General features: G+C 40.9%; 5 protein-coding genes across 5 annotated transcripts; 3 read left to right on the forward strand and 2 right to left on the reverse strand.

Moving 5' to 3' along the window:
* Positions 1 to 238: 238 nt before the first annotated feature.
* LOC6738293 (uncharacterized histidine-rich protein DDB_G0274557) lies at positions 239 to 957 on the forward strand. The gene is made up of 2 exons (XM_016171578.2): positions 239 to 343; positions 404 to 957. Exons 1-2 carry the CDS (start codon positions 332 to 334, stop codon positions 746 to 748), a joined length of 357 nt encoding a protein of 118 aa, XP_016032152.1. The 5' UTR covers positions 239 to 331; the 3' UTR covers positions 749 to 957.
* Positions 958 to 10,077: 9,120 nt separating this feature from the next.
* Positions 10,078 to 10,740, forward strand: LOC6738294 (neuropeptide-like 3). Its single transcript, XM_002085069.3, has 2 exons — positions 10,078 to 10,123; positions 10,244 to 10,740. Exons 1-2 carry the CDS (start codon positions 10,112 to 10,114, stop codon positions 10,502 to 10,504), a joined length of 273 nt encoding a protein of 90 aa, XP_002085105.2. The 5' UTR covers positions 10,078 to 10,111; the 3' UTR covers positions 10,505 to 10,740.
* A 281-nt stretch (positions 10,741 to 11,021) lies between these two features.
* Positions 11,022 to 11,659, reverse strand: LOC6738295 (A-kinase anchor protein 14). The gene is made up of 2 exons (XM_002085070.4): positions 11,554 to 11,659; positions 11,022 to 11,493 (listed from the first exon to the last, which is right to left on the reverse strand). Exons 1-2 carry the CDS (start codon positions 11,563 to 11,565, stop codon positions 11,095 to 11,097), a joined length of 411 nt encoding a protein of 136 aa, XP_002085106.1. The 5' UTR covers positions 11,566 to 11,659; the 3' UTR covers positions 11,022 to 11,094.
* A 228-nt stretch (positions 11,660 to 11,887) lies between these two features.
* LOC6738296 (A-kinase anchor protein 14) lies at positions 11,888 to 12,566 on the forward strand. The gene is made up of 2 exons (XM_002085071.4): positions 11,888 to 12,039; positions 12,101 to 12,566. The coding sequence occupies exons 1-2, from the start codon at positions 11,944 to 11,946 to the stop codon at positions 12,488 to 12,490; spliced, it is 486 nt and encodes a 161-aa protein (XP_002085107.2). The 5' UTR covers positions 11,888 to 11,943; the 3' UTR covers positions 12,491 to 12,566.
* A 350-nt stretch (positions 12,567 to 12,916) lies between these two features.
* LOC27208434 lies at positions 12,917 to 13,421 on the reverse strand. Its single transcript, XM_016184001.3, has 2 exons — positions 13,259 to 13,421; positions 12,917 to 13,168 (listed from the first exon to the last, which is right to left on the reverse strand). Exons 1-2 carry the CDS (start codon positions 13,268 to 13,270, stop codon positions 12,941 to 12,943), a joined length of 240 nt encoding a protein of 79 aa, XP_016032153.1. The 5' UTR covers positions 13,271 to 13,421; the 3' UTR covers positions 12,917 to 12,940.
* Between the last annotated feature and the right edge of the window lie 2,014 nt (positions 13,422 to 15,435).

Raw genomic sequence — 15,435 nt, forward strand, 5'->3', positions numbered from 1 at the left:
CAAAACTGTGTGCGAAAAAGGCAGACAACGCAAAAGCAACAATTGAAATGAAAAACGAAACGAGCTGCAATTACAACGGCAGCAACTTCAGGCGGCAGACTGCAAACTGCGGATGCAAACGCAAGGTTCCACAACATTGAAGCCTCTCAGCAGCGGCGGATATGGCAACGAGAGCATCTGCATCTGCATCTGCAGCGGAATCCGCAGCTGTTGCTGGTGGCCAATTGGCTAGGTGGCAAGTGAATAAAAGCCACCTCCACACCATCGAGTGGCATCAGTTGCAAGCAGCGAGCTACCAAGACTAACCACCGAGGAATAAGCCACCCACAAGATGATGAAACTGGTAAGGATATCGCGGATTAACTCTGGCTAAGAACCAATCTGAGGATGTCCTGACTCATAGGTAGTGTCGCTACTCTCCATTTGCGCCTTGGCGGCAGCTCGTCCTGGTTTCCTGCATGGCCACCACCATCACTATCCGGAGATCCCCTACTATCCACACCACCACCATGTGGAACCACTGCACTACCATCTGCCGGCCGCCGTCTCCCACCAGAGCTCCACGGTGGTGCACAGTGTGCCCCACCACATAATCAAGCCGGTCCTGCTGCCCACTGTAGTGAAGACAGTGGTGCATCCGCCCATCATCAAGGCTTACCATCCTGCGCCCATCATCAAGGCCTACCACCCCTACGATCCCTTCCATCTGCATCACCATCACGACTTCCACGACTACCATCTGCACTAAACGACGATCCTGGCGATTGACTGATGATTGATAACGATAACTGCTTAACGATAACGACGACGGGGAGAATGCAACCTTAGTATGCTGTGTATGTTTGCGTGTGTCGATTGTTCATGTGTAAGGACCAACTGCAGGTTTCGCTGTAAGCTGCTGAATATTCTATTCCATCTATCTGTAATGCTGTACATAAAAGATACAACACCTAAAAATGATGATTTTACTTGGGATAATGGGAGCACAGTTCCCAAAGGATTATCGAATATGGATTTTACACAAAAGATACAAAAAAGGTTGTAAATATCAAGATTCCAGAAAAGTAGTTATTTATTAATTATTTATTCAAACTTATGTACATCTGTCACGTTTTTTGTGTCACGGAAATCCCTTTGGCTAAAATAGATTCAATCACAATTTCCGCTCGAGTTTCAGACATTTCTTATTAAAAGGTATTTCCGGATACCTCGGATGAAATATTATTGCTGCACTTATACAATTGAAATTAATCTTTTCTTCCTTTATGTGGGTAATTAATACGCAAAGTGACGTCAAATGCGATCGGATATCTGTGCCGCAAACTCGCACCAAAATCACTTCCTTATATAGCTGACATAATTAGCCTGTGGGTAATAGTAATTAACCGAAAAAACCATTCGATACAATCGATGGGGGATGGCACATTTCCCATGGTGACAACACACGTTGCCACTACATGTGGCAACCAAATGATTTTTCTGTGTTATGCAAATCAGTGCATAAGCAGATGATGAATGCCGATGTCTATGCAAGCGGGACGAAGGTGGGGATGGGTATGTGTATGTACATATCACTCGGATTGGCCAATCGAGGTGATAAATAGTTGTTGTTGCTGCCACTGTTGCATGCAACATTTCCATTGTAAACACACATGGTATGGAAATACAATCAGAAGGGATCCAGATCTATTTCAAGTTCAAGTCTATTTGGCTTTTGCAATTGACTTTCTGTTTTGCATAAGCCAATGCAAATCGCCAGCGTACTTTACCCACACACCCGACGATTAACTCGCATTCAGAATCAGTCTAATCGGCAAACATTGCCATAAAGCCAGTCTAATGGGATACTCGAACAGCTAATGTGACATAAACATCAATTAGATATTACCAATTTTCAATGTATATATATGTAAGTTAACACAATCACAAAACACCCGAAATATAGTCGTAAGCCTCAAGTGCTTTTCCCATCTATAGATCGAGCTTTACCTATAAGAAACTGTAACTTGTTAAGCTTTAGAGATAAGAACTCTTGCTATACTTAAGTTAGTCGATTTTGGAAGATTAGAAGCGTCGGTCATCGCCACGTACTTACTATTCGTCTCATTAAGTGCAGACCGCGCAAGCCCTATTGTAATTAATAAACTTACGCTAATAAATATATGGAAAATCTACTAAAATGATAATTGGCGCCCAAACGGATATAAAAACCTACGATAACTGAATAATTATAAATAAATAACAAAAGGAGGATCCGGAGACAAAACCAGCGGCTTTGGCTAATTAACTCTAACCTAAGAAATAAAAATTTCGTGATTACATAAAATATAATATTAATTACTAAGACCATCTACCTTAAAATTGTTTGTTAATCACTATTATTATATTGTAAGTATAACGCTTATTGAACGAATTAAAAATATTATTATTATTATTATATTATAACCTATGCAAAGAGTATTGATAATAAAAATACATGAGTGACAGTGATAACCTTTTAGACAACCTAGTGTCAAGCTTAAATAAATGGTCAGCGCACCAGGCAAGTAGGCAAAACAGTGCAGAAAAAAATAATAAGTCATCAGATAATTGGTGGTCAAAAACAAAGACAACTAGCGAAATGGAATTTGAAGCTCAGTTAAAAGCGATCGTAGAGAGTGCTGTTGCCGGTGCGCTCGCAGTCCAAAAACAATCATTTGAAAAGCAATTGCAGGAGATGAATGAGCGAATCGGGAAATTAACAGTGAACACCCCAGAGGTGGAAACTTATGTAGATGCTGAAATTAGACCAGGTGTTGTCTGTAACGAGCCTCTAGATATAATTAAATCTCTGCCAGATTTTGATGGCAAAAGTGAAACATATGTGTCGTGGAGAAAAGCGGCTCATGTCGCTTTTAAAGTTTTCAAAGATTACGAGGGAAGTTCAACATTTTACCAAGCTCTTGGTATTATGCGAAATAAAATAAAAGGTCCAGCGAATACAGTATTGGCTTCTTTTAATACTCCGTTACATTTCAAAGCAATGATCAGCCGTCTTGATTTCACATATTCTGACAAAAGGCCGATCTATCTAATCGAACAAGAGCTATCAACTTTGCGACAGGGAGACATGACTCTTACTGAATTCTACGATGAAGTCGAGAAAAAACTGACCCTACTTACCAACAAGACAATAATGACATTTGATAGTGCCTTGGCGATGTCACTGAATGAAAAGTACAGGACGGACGCGTTACGTGTATTTGTAACCGGAGCTAAGAAATCGTTGAGCGACATTCTTTTTGCAAAAGGTCCAAAAGATTTACCAACTGCTCTCGCTTTAGCGCAAGAGGTCGAGTCGAACCATGAGCGTTACCAATTCGCCCTTATTTATTCTAAAAATATTGGAGACAGGGGTCAGAAAATCGAACAAAAGCACAGCGATAAGGATAGAAACTCAATCATGCCCATGCAAACTAAAAACCCATATTTTAGCAAGCGTCAGGTGCATACTTATGATAACCAGGAAAGACAAGATCCAGTCCAGTTAACAAATCCTGATGTATCCATGCGATCTAGAAGAACTGGAAATTTTGGACAAGCTCCATTTCCGACTCAGGGAAATATTTGGCCATCCCAACAGCAAAATTCTTGGCCATCTCAACAACAATATTCTTGGCCATCCCAACAACAAAATTCATTTCGAACACAAAATCAATTCGCATCGCAACCCCAACAGCAAAACACAAGTCAGGCTCAGGGACATTTTGGGTATGCGCAAGCATCAAAAAGACCAACGAGTGGCAGTGCAAGGTTTACAGGGCCAAAACAGCAGAGGATCAACTACTTACCTCATGAGAAAGGTCAATGTGAGGAAGATACAGACGGTTATCAAAAGGAGGCAGAAGCGGAGGTTGATGATTATGAGGACGAACTAGTGAATTACGATCATGTTCATTTTTTAGCCACAAATCCCTGCTACCGTACATAGAAAGAGAGATAGCAGGGAGAACCATAAAACTTTTGATTGACACCGGGGCTTCGAAAAATTACATACAGCCCCTCCCTGAATTAAAAAACATAATGCCGGTACAAAATAAATTCACGGTAAAATCGCTTCATGGTTGCAACACCGTCAAACAGAAATGCTTTATTAAGCTATTTAACACATCTGTTCAATTCTTTATTCTTCCAAGTCTCTCTAGTTTTGACGCAATAATAGGACTTGACCTTTTGAAACAGGGAAATGCAACGTTAGATTTTAAGAACAAAACGTTGAATATCAACAATGAAGTGGAATCTATTCAGTTTTTGAGATGTGACAGCGTAAATTTCACCAACATAGAGAATATTGTGGTTCCAAATCAGATATCTAATAAATTCCATACAATGCTTCGAAACCGATTGGCCGTCTTTGCGGAACCGGAAGAAGCACTGCCGTATAATACCAACATTGTTGCCACAATACGTACTGAGGACGACCAACCCATTTACTCAAAACTCTATCCGTACCCCATGGGCGTATCGGATTTTGTGAATAAGGAGACACATGCTTTGTTAAAGGACGGAATTATCAGGCCCTCGTCGTCACCTTACAACAATCCGGTTTGGGTAGTCGATAAAAAAGGTACAGATGAAGAGGGAAATACTAAGAAAAGGTTGGTTATAGATTTTAGAAAACTAAATTTAAAAACAATCGACGACAAGTACCCTATACCAAACGTAGTATCCATCTTGTCAAATTTGGGAAAAGCCAGGTTCTTTACAACCCTTGACCTTAAATCGGGGTTTCACCAAATTCTGCTCGCAGAAAAGGATAGAGAGAAAACTGCCTTTTCAGTAGGAAATGGAAAATACGAGTTTTGCCGTTTGCCGTTTGGCTTGAAAAATGCCCCAAGTATTTTTCAACGTGCTATTGATGATGTTCTTAGGGACCGTATAGGAAAGTCATGTTACGTTTACGTTGATGACGTAATAATATTTTCAAACGGAATTGAGGACCACGTAAACGACGTTGCTTGGGTACTAGACAGACTGTCTGAGGCAAACATGAGGGTTTCTAAAGAGAAATCGTTTTTCTTCAAGGAAAGCGTCGAGTATCTCGGATTCATGGTGTCAAGTGGAGGTATCACAACCAGTCCTAGCAAAGTAGAGGCTATTCAGAAATATAATCAACCTACTAATCTGTTTAGTGTTCGATCGTTTTTAGGGCTAGCAAGTTATTACCGCTGCTTTATTAAGGACTTCGCCTCTATTGCTAGACCACTCACTGACATTCTGAAGGGTGAAAACGGAAAGGTTTCCGCAAGCCAGTCTAAAAAGATACCAATTTCTTTCGATGAAAGACAATGTTCTGCTTTTGAGAAGCTTAAAAATGTTCTTGTCTCCGAAAATGTAATGTTATTGTATCCCGATTATAGAAAAGCCTTTGACTTAACAACAGACGCTTCGGCTTTTGGCCTGGGGGCAGTCTTATCACAGGATGGCAAGCCTGTTACAATGATTTCGAGAACTTTACAGGATAGAGAACTTAATTTCGCAACAAATGAACGAGAACTCTTGGCCATCGTTTGGGCTTTAAAGTCTCTTAGGAACTATCTATATGGTGTCAAAAACTTAAACATTTTTACAGATCACCAGCCGTTAACATACGCCGTGTCAGATAGGAATCCAAATGCAAAAATCAAGAGATGGAAGGCGTTTATAGACGAACATAATGCTAAAATTTTCTATAAACCTGGCAAGGAGAACTATGTTGCCGATGCACTATCCAGGCAGGCTATTCATGTCCTAGAGGACGAACCCCAGTCAGACATTGCAACAATACATAGCGAAATTTCATTGACTTTTACAATCGAAACTATCGACAAGCCGGTTAACTGTTTTAGAAACCAAATTGTGATAGATGAGGGCACCGCAGACTCAACTCGAACTTTTGTTATTTTCGGAAGCAAGACAAGGCATCTAATACAGTTTCTAGACAAAGAGACCTTAATCGGAAGAATTCGTGATGTGGTTAAGCCGGATGTAGTGAATGCGATACACTGCGAATTACCTGTACTAGCTTTCATTCAAAACAGTCTTGTAAATGACTTTCCAGCAACAACCTTCCGACACACTATGAAAATGGTCAGCGACATTTTTAATCAAACTGAGCAACGGGAAATAGTGTCTTTGGAGCACAACAGAGCGCATAGGGCAGCACAGGAGAATGTAAAACAAATTCTTCAATACTACTTTTTCCCTAAAATGTCACAAATAGCCGCTACCTTTGTTGCTAACTGCTTGGTTTGTCAAAAAGCCAAATACGACCGCCATCCGCAAAAGCAAATCCTCGGGAGAACACCTATTCCGTCACATGTAGGCGAGACATTGCATATTGATATATTTTCTACGGACAGGAATTACTTTTTGACATGTATTGACAAATTTTCCAAATTCGCTATTGTGCAACCAATCGGCTCTCGAACGATAACTGATTTAGAACCTGCAATTATGCAACTAATGAACTTTTTTCCCCATTCAAAGACAATATTTTGTGACAATGAACCGTCCATAAATTCCGAGTCAATCAAGTCACTTTTGAAAAATCGTTTTAATGTTGACATAGCGAACGCACCTCCACTTCATAGTACCTCAAACGGACAGGTTGAAAGGTTTCACAGCACGCTTTTAGAAATAGCTCGATGCCTGAAACTTGACAGTGGAATGAATGATACAGTCAACCTTATTCTTCAGGCAACAATAGAATACAATAAGACGGTGCACTCAGTCACCAATAGAAGACCGATCGACATTATTCATTCAACTCCTCCCGAATTGGCTAACGAGATAGTAGAAATGGTTAACGAAGCTCAGGAAAAACAGCTAAGAAGAGAAAATGTAACAAGACGAGACAGAACCTTTGAGGTGGGAGAAACCGTCATGGTAAAACAAAACAATCGCTTGGGAAATAAACTAACCCCACGGTATAGGGAAGAACTAATCGAAGCAGACCTCGGGACAACGGTCCTCATAAAAGGGAGGGTCGTTCATAAAGATAATCTACGCTAGGTTTAGTATTTCTTTTCCTTTTGTGACCATCGCCAAGTTAGCAAAATACAAACGTGAAATCTGAACACTAGTAAAAGAGTTTGCAAACATTTTTCAATTAAATATTTGTCAAATCCTTCTTATTTAATCTTTAAACATTTTGTATTATTTCCGCTTCATCCTCTTTAGAAAATTTTAAAGGTATGTGATGAAATGCTAGACCCGAATGATTTGAAAACTTAAAGTCCACGCAACCACAAATATTTCCTGAAACTACCATAGAAAATAAATGCATTACCAAAACGGCATAATAACAGTATAGCGCACTCACTCTAATTAGATTTCAAATTCCCGATTAAAAAAAAAAAAACACTAATGTTATCAATACCCTTTCCTGATTCTGTTCAACTAAATAGGAAAATCAATACTTGCAATCAATAAGCGTTTTACTACATACTTTAATATCAAAAATATCTGAATGAACTTTATTATAAAATTATAATTGTTATACTTAATTATTGTCAAAACTTTAGTATTAAAACTGTAACTACCTCTTAAGTAGATGAGAAGAGTAGAAGAGGGAATTAAGATCTATCAACGTAGTATCTGCTAAAGACGTAAAGATGCGGCAACTATTTCTGCGCCTGTGTACTGAAACGACGAACTGAATAATATCTGCCATCAGACGCCAACCAGAGTGCGTTCAACACATACGTTTTGATGGTCAACTAGTTCAACCAACATCAGCATCATCGTCGTCAACAAGTCGACGGTTACAATAAAGATTTTTTCCAAGTTCGCTACGATCATCTCCAGAACCTTGTTGCGAACCCATGACATGGAGAATCAGCAGCATTTACGAACTTCTCGGATCATCCAGACACGCAGAGCTGCCTTCTCTTCGATGGTTTAACGCAGTACCAGGTTGGCAGTATGGGAACTTAGTGCACAACCAATGTTACCCGTAAGATCCGCTTTCAAATAGATTTGCCAATTGTAAAAAGTCTGTGGACAGCCTTCGTCTTAGAAGGGGAGGAGTTAACACAATCACAAAACACCCGAAATATAGTCGTAAGCCTCAAGTGCTTTTCCCATCTATAGATCGAGCTTTACCTATAAGAAACTGTAACTTGTTAAGCTTTAGAGATAAGAACTCTTGCTATACTTAAGTTAGTCGATTTTGGAAGATTAGAAGCGTCGGTCATCGCCACGTACTTACTATTCGTCTCATTAAGTGCAGACCGCGAAAGCCCTATTGTAATTAATAAACTTACGCTAATAAATATATGGAAAATCTACTAAAATGATAATTTGTACATATGTATGTAGATTGTGGGGTTGGGCAAAAGCAGAGGTGTTCCACGGAGGGGTTTTTATACTATGGTTACCACCTGGTGCGCCCCTGTTTGCTGAACAAATCAATGCTTCCTTGTTTGGTGCATTAAAATCAAATCAGAATCAATATCAATCAGCAACTAACCCTGAAAAAGTTTCGCTTTTTGTTTTGGCCTGTCTTTTCAGCGCCGAAATTAGCCGCAAATCGGTTATGGTTTAAGCCAACTATTCGGCTTGGTTCGCTGACCGGCAAACGAGGCAAATGAAATAAAATAATAAACAAATAGATTCGGCAAGGTAACTGCGGTTTTTGTAGTTTTTTACGGGCACGTGATTCGGTAGCTCATTAAAGGTAAACAAACGAGCAATTGGCAAAAGAGGAAAGATGTGAAGATATATAGGTAGATAAAAAGGTGGGTTTTGTTTAAAATCGATAGCATTGGGAGATACAAGATATTTAAATATGTTTATTTTCTTTTTTCATCTATCTAGAGTTATTTATAAATGTTAGAATATACAGACTCACACAACAATAAATTACTTAAGTAATTTAAATGATATAGAAAACTTGGCAAATGAATTAATCCCATCTCAATAAGTACAAAAAAAACATATGTGTATAGTACCGAAAAAATTGTTTTTTAAAACCCTCAATGCAGCAAATAATAATTTAACCATCAAAATCCCTTTGCTGGTAAAATAGGCATCCTTTGAAAAATGTTTCTTCGCAATGCAAATACATTTCCTGATCTCCGCCACTTGACGGCACTTGTAATAACTCACTGCCCGCGACAGTGATCATAAAATGTATCTGATGTGCTGGTGTCGCACTATTGCACAAGACAAAATCGCTTTGGAGACAATCTCTGTCGATTGGCCGAGCCCCGGGGCAACTTGGCTGACCAAACGAACTACCAACTGACCGGCGGCGTTACTGGCAAGTCACATTAATCAACGTTTCGCCAAGTTGGGAACTTAATTTATGCAAGCCAAAAGTGCAAAGAGCAAGCCCCACCTCCTCTTACCCCGTAAACTAAACTAAGCCGCTTGAGTTGATTCTTTTCTTGGACTCACATTACATATTTTCCCTCTGACATGATTCTATTTATTTGTTTGCTTAATTGTGCAACGCATGCAACAGTGTCAAGTATACGCCGCATAGTCCCCGCAGCAAGTGGGAATGCGGAATGGGGAGGGTGTTAGTCCACTTAGAACATGTCTCGCATTGCATAAATCATAAGGCGGCGAAATCGAATAGAATCAAATCAGATCGCAACGAAGTGGCCAGTCAACTGAGGGAGAACGAATGCACTGGGAGAAAAGAATAGAAAGTTTGAAAGCATTCGACTTTCAAGTAATTTAATTACGATAGTTAGGTCGAGACAGAAGTTAAAATTCAGATGATAGATGACAAGTAAGTTGATGTCACAGAACGAGATCATTCATCCAATTAATGTATAAGAAAACTTTTTCTATTACTTGTAGCATTTAGAATAAATTTTTGCCTGTGCATTTCGGTAACTCGAGAACCTGCCCCCGGAAGGGTTTGCATTCGGCTCGAATCAGTTTGGTTCTATGTGGCTTAACTTGGCTAGAATGCTGTGGAAAATGTGTTTGTTGCCGGGTGAAATGAGTGCAGAGTGCAGAGGCGTGTGTTGGCGACCCATTTGGAGAGCGCCAACTGCAGTTCCGATTATTCCGTATAAATAGGCCAGTCGGGAGTGCAATTCTATGTCAAATCGTTGCAAACCATCAACAAAACAAAATGTTCAAGCTGGTGAGTGCTCTAAGCCAATCAAGAATATTCTTTGTAAAAAGAAAAGGATTCTGTAAAAACAGTGAACATATGCTGACATCCTTCTAATATATATATATATATATTTGAATTGTTTTCCAGTGCGTCTTCGTTGCTCTCCTTAGCCTGGCTGCTGCTGCCCCAGCTCCCGCTCCCGCTCCCGCTCCTGCTCCTGGACTCATTGGCCCTGGGATTGTGGCACCTGGAATCTGGGGACCCACCGTCGTCGGATCTCCTCTGATTGCTCCTCATGTGGTGAGCGTGGTGCCCGGTGCCATTTCCCATGCTGCCATCACCCAGGTGCATCCTTCTCCTCTGCTGATCAAGAGCGTCCATGGCCTGGGACCCGTTGTGATCGGTTAATCCAGTTACCCGTTGGAGATCCAACCATCCATATTGCTCACCCCCACACGCCAGCCAATCAGCTCCTGTTCAACCATAACATTTCCAGCGGATTACTTCAAACACAAGTCCTGTGCCCTGTTTATAATGCAAGCAAATTCAGCAATGAGAAGGAAAAAACCACAAAAAAAATTTTTAGACACTAAAATACATTCCAAGCAATAAATACCTACCATACTTGTTATAGCGAGCGAAAAGAATATTGCATTTATTTCACTTTAACACATTTTTAGAGCAGCCCAAAAGTATACTCGAATAATATCTTAAAGGTGAGTATAAGAGTTTTATAAGAAGTGGATGCAAAGGAAACAATGTATCTTTTGGTCTTGGTTTCAATATAATTGTTTAATTAATTAATTTCTGCGGAGTTTAAAAAATTTAATGATAAGTCTTAGAGAACTGAAATTCCATTGCTCATAATTAAATAATTTAAAATTAAAGCTTTCCTGATGGCTTGAAACTAAGAAAACACAATCGGTTAACTTGTTATGACAAAACGAAAAACATTTATTGAAACAAAAAATCGTAAATACTGTATCACATTTGCTTCCTTAGTGGTGCAGGGTGTAGGCCAGAGGAGCGGAGTGCACCACCGACTTGACGAGGGGAGCAGAGTGGACCAGAGGCACAGAGTGCACCACAGGAGCGGAGTGCACCACCGGCACGGAGTGGACGACTGGAGCGGCGTGGACAACGGGCACGGAGTGAACCACTGGAGCAGCGTGGACGGCAACGGCGGGATGGGAGTAGGTGGTGGTCTTCACGATGGGAGCAACCACGGGCTGCACCACTGCCTTGCTGTGCACCTGGGTGATGCTCTGGTGGGAAACCGCCGAGGGAGCTGAGTGCACCACCGATCCAACCTTGGCCAGGACGGGCTCGTGCACCACATGATGAGTCTCGATCAGACCAGCGCTGGCGGTGGCGACCAGAAGAGCGATGACGGCAACCTTTGGGAGTAACAAATTAATGCCAAGTTCTTAATTTTATCACAAATCCTTTGGACTTACAAATTTGAACATCTTGAATAAGGTTTGGTTGGTTGGTTGTTTTTGGGGTAAGTTCAGAGAGATGACTGATGCTGGTGGAACGTGCAGATGAGGCTTATATAGCGACTAAGCTGCGCAGGCTAAGGGCTCAAACAGCCAGATACTTCGGCAGCCGAAGTTGTCCACCTTGAGGGGCTTTTGATAAGGCAACAGATACTTCAGATACTTCGGGCTCCAACGATCTGAGCTTTTAGCTTTCGGCAGCTGCAGCAACGAGAAATCATAATGAGCTTGCTTCGACTCGATTTTGGATTTCGAATCTCCAACTGATCAAAGTCGGGTCATGCAGGGGCGTACTGAAGGTCAGCGGTTGGGCTTGGAGCGTTGGCTCGAGGTTCTATATAAGTTGGGATGTCTGTTCCCAAACATCATCAGTTACCTCACGAATCTTCTCAAGCAATCAGCAGCATTCGCTTCAAATATACCAATATCAAAATGTTCAAATTCGTGAGTAACAAAGGGAATATTATCCTCCGGACCTGAAGTAATCGAGGCTTATTCCCCACAGATCGCCGTCGTTGCTCTCCTGGTCGCCACCGCCAGCGCTGGTCTGATCGAGACTCACCATGTGGTGCACGAGCCCGTCCTGGCCAAGGTTGGATCCGTAGTTCACTCAGCTCCCTCGGCGGTTTCCCACCAGAGCATCACCCAGGTGCACAGCAAGGCGGTGGTGCAGCCCGTGGTTGCTCCCATCGTGAAGACCACCACCTACTCCCATCCCGCCGTTGCCGTCCACGCTGCTCCAGTGGTTCACTCCGTGCCCGTTGTCCACGCCGCTCCAGTGGTTCACTCCGTTCACTCCGCTCCTGTAGTGCACTCTGTGCCTCTGGTCCACTCTGCTCCCCTCGTCAAGTCGGTGGTGCACTCCGCTCCTCTGGCCTACACCCTGCACCACTAAAGCCTGTAAATTCTTTGTTTGTTAACCGATTATATAAAAGTAAAATAAAATTCTGAAAAGTATTATTGATCCTAAATTATGAAATATTATTTTATTTACCAGAAATACGGCTAGGGACTTGAATAAAACAAAACATTTGTTAAGAAAAATTCTAAATTATAGTATGTTGAAGTCAGGGTGTTTAAAACATGTTTAAAATGAACCATGAATGAATAAATCCTTTAATACAAAATCAATAGCTACCAGCACACTAAATGAGTTGTTCTTTCAATAAATAAAACATTTAAAATTAGAAATATTGTGTTAAAAAAACAAATGTAACCAAAACTCCGCAGTAAACTCGAAACCAAGCATCTAAGCTTATGCCAATAAGAACAATCGCAACTTTTTATATTATTAATAATTTACAACAATTTATTCAAGCAATAACAAAGCAACAACAAAGCACGGCTAATGCCCCAGCGTAAAAGGTTTGCCATAAAAGCAAAGTTCAAGCCGAGATGACATCGAGTTGCCTGGGGTTAATGTGGGCGGATCCCTTGTCAAACTCCGATTACCAAAAGTTAGGTGGTGGCCAGAACAGTCGGAAACTTGGTCCACAGCAGGAAATGTCAGATTATGATGGATTTGGCAGGCCTGAACCAAAGCAAGGGCAACGATTACCAAGGTGTAGAGCAGCTGCAAACGAATTGAAAATGATTTAAATTGGTTATTATAGTTCATAAAATATATGAAAAATTCGTGGTTAATTGCAGTAATTGTACTTACCATTCTGTGCATGTTGAGGCAGCTGAAATTGGATCTAGTCTTAGTTTGAATTTGGCTCGGCGAAACTCCAGTAAGAACTCATGACCCAATGAGGCCTACGCAACGTTTATATAGCCAAATTGTCAATAGATTTGCCAAAATGACAAATGACACGCCAAATTTAACGAAGGTCTTACAGCGGGTCTACTTAGCAAAACGATTGAATGGACCAGAAAACAGTTTCGATGTTATTAGATCACTGATCTATTTAATGAAACAATTAGAACTGCGGATTATCTGAAGAAATAAAAGCCCGTATTTTAATGGTAAACATAGAGAATATTTTAACGGTCTATTGGTGGACATAACAAAAATAATAAAAAAGATTTAATATTCAATAAAATTCGTGTCTAGCTAAATGCGTTCAGATAGATGACATCTCATTTTAAAGACATATATGTATCTATAAATTTTATATTGTGAAATTGGCAACAATCCAAGCCCGAAGCTGTGAAATCCATGTTGTAAATTAATAAATGTAGCTAACATATGTTAACCCAAGTAGCTCGTTTCCCAACCCATAAAGCAGCGCTGCTACAAGCTATTAAAAATTATAAACAAATAAATAAGTCAGCAACTTGTTTTTTGTTTCTTGTCCTGCGATGACTGATTGAAGTGTTCGAAGCACAGCCATAAAATAACAATCGGCAAGCATCGCTCCATAAAATTACAGGGACCGCAAATTAATTTTCTGGGTATTCATTTTCCACATTACCAGATGGCAGATAGTTATCTTAAGTACGTGTAACTGTCGCTCGATCCAAAGTCGAGCCCCGAAAACTGAAAACACAATGACACAGCCGGCGAAGCCGCAGCGTCCAGCTCGAAATTGTGGGTTAAGTGCGCGTGGGGCTTGTCCGCCGGATAACCTTGACATAGGGACTGGGTCTGAATCCGAATCCGAGTCTGGTAGGGATTGGGGGATTCGGCGGGGCTCTTTATCTGTCACTCGAGCGGCACTTAGCAGCCGCTGCAGTTGGAAGTTGGTAGCCGGGTCTTTATGGCCTGGCCATGAATCACTTGAGGAGCCGCTGCCATCAACTGGACGATGCCGATGTTGCAATCCGAATCCAAATGCGGCTCCAGCTTCAATTTGAATGCAGGCGTACGCTTATAATTTACTGCGCTTTTGTTTGCGACGCGCTCGATGAAGGGCAAAGTCTCGAGGGTTCTGATTTGGGTCAAGTTCAGGGTTCGAAGTGAAGTGAGCTGTTCCTTACATAACTGAATTTAAAGGAAAAATATTGTATTAGTATAGAATTTACTAAACAAGTAGAGGAAAATTCTATAACGAATTCAAAATGACTAATTAAGTTGATTCGATGATTTGTAACGCAGTCAAAAAACTGATTTGTCACTTGATCTATCATCATTGGCTTTTTCAAGGTCTATTTATAACAACGTCCAATGAAAAAATAATAGAAATATCTTTATTTATAGACCAACTTATACTGTTCTTATGCGGCAATATAACTCCCAGAATTTCTTGATCAACAAGTTTCCATAAATTAGGTTTGCTCTTAACCCAAGTCCATCGAATATCCTCAAAATATTACAACATCTTGGCACAGACTTTGTCCTTCATTCCTGGAATTAAATAACCAATTGATTTGCAAAGGGCACATTTATTCTTAGCAGACAATTGTCCTGGTCGCAACCTTTGATTACCTCCAGCTGTCAATGTTACTGGTGTTATGTGAGCAACTCTTATTGAACATCTCATCGATGGTATTTACACATTTGCACACATTGGCTTACTCATTAATTATGTGGTTATGTGGTAAAAGGTCGCATAACGAGCACTGGGAGATGCAGCCCATGCCCACAAAGGCGCATCCAGCAGACAAGATGGGGATGAATACCCAAGACGAGAATGCAACTCAATTACGCGCCGGATCAAGTGATTGTTAAAGGCCAACGAGGAGGAAGATGTAGTGTCGCCGATTGAAGTGCAAGGACAAGGATGTATGGATGTAAGGATAGCCCACGCACTCAATGGGATAGCCCACCATCTGCAGGCAGTCTCATTTGCGTAAGCGACCGCATCTAAGGCCAATTACTTGGCCCATTGTCGATTGATTGGCCTGGCTTGTTGTCCCGACTTCTCGACTTCCTCACAATCACCCACACACAGAGCC

Source organism: Drosophila simulans, chromosome 3L (assembly GCF_016746395.2).
Source record: "Drosophila simulans strain w501 chromosome 3L, Prin_Dsim_3.1, whole genome shotgun sequence".
In the NCBI taxonomy this organism is placed as follows: Eukaryota; Metazoa; Arthropoda; class Insecta; order Diptera; family Drosophilidae; genus Drosophila; species Drosophila simulans.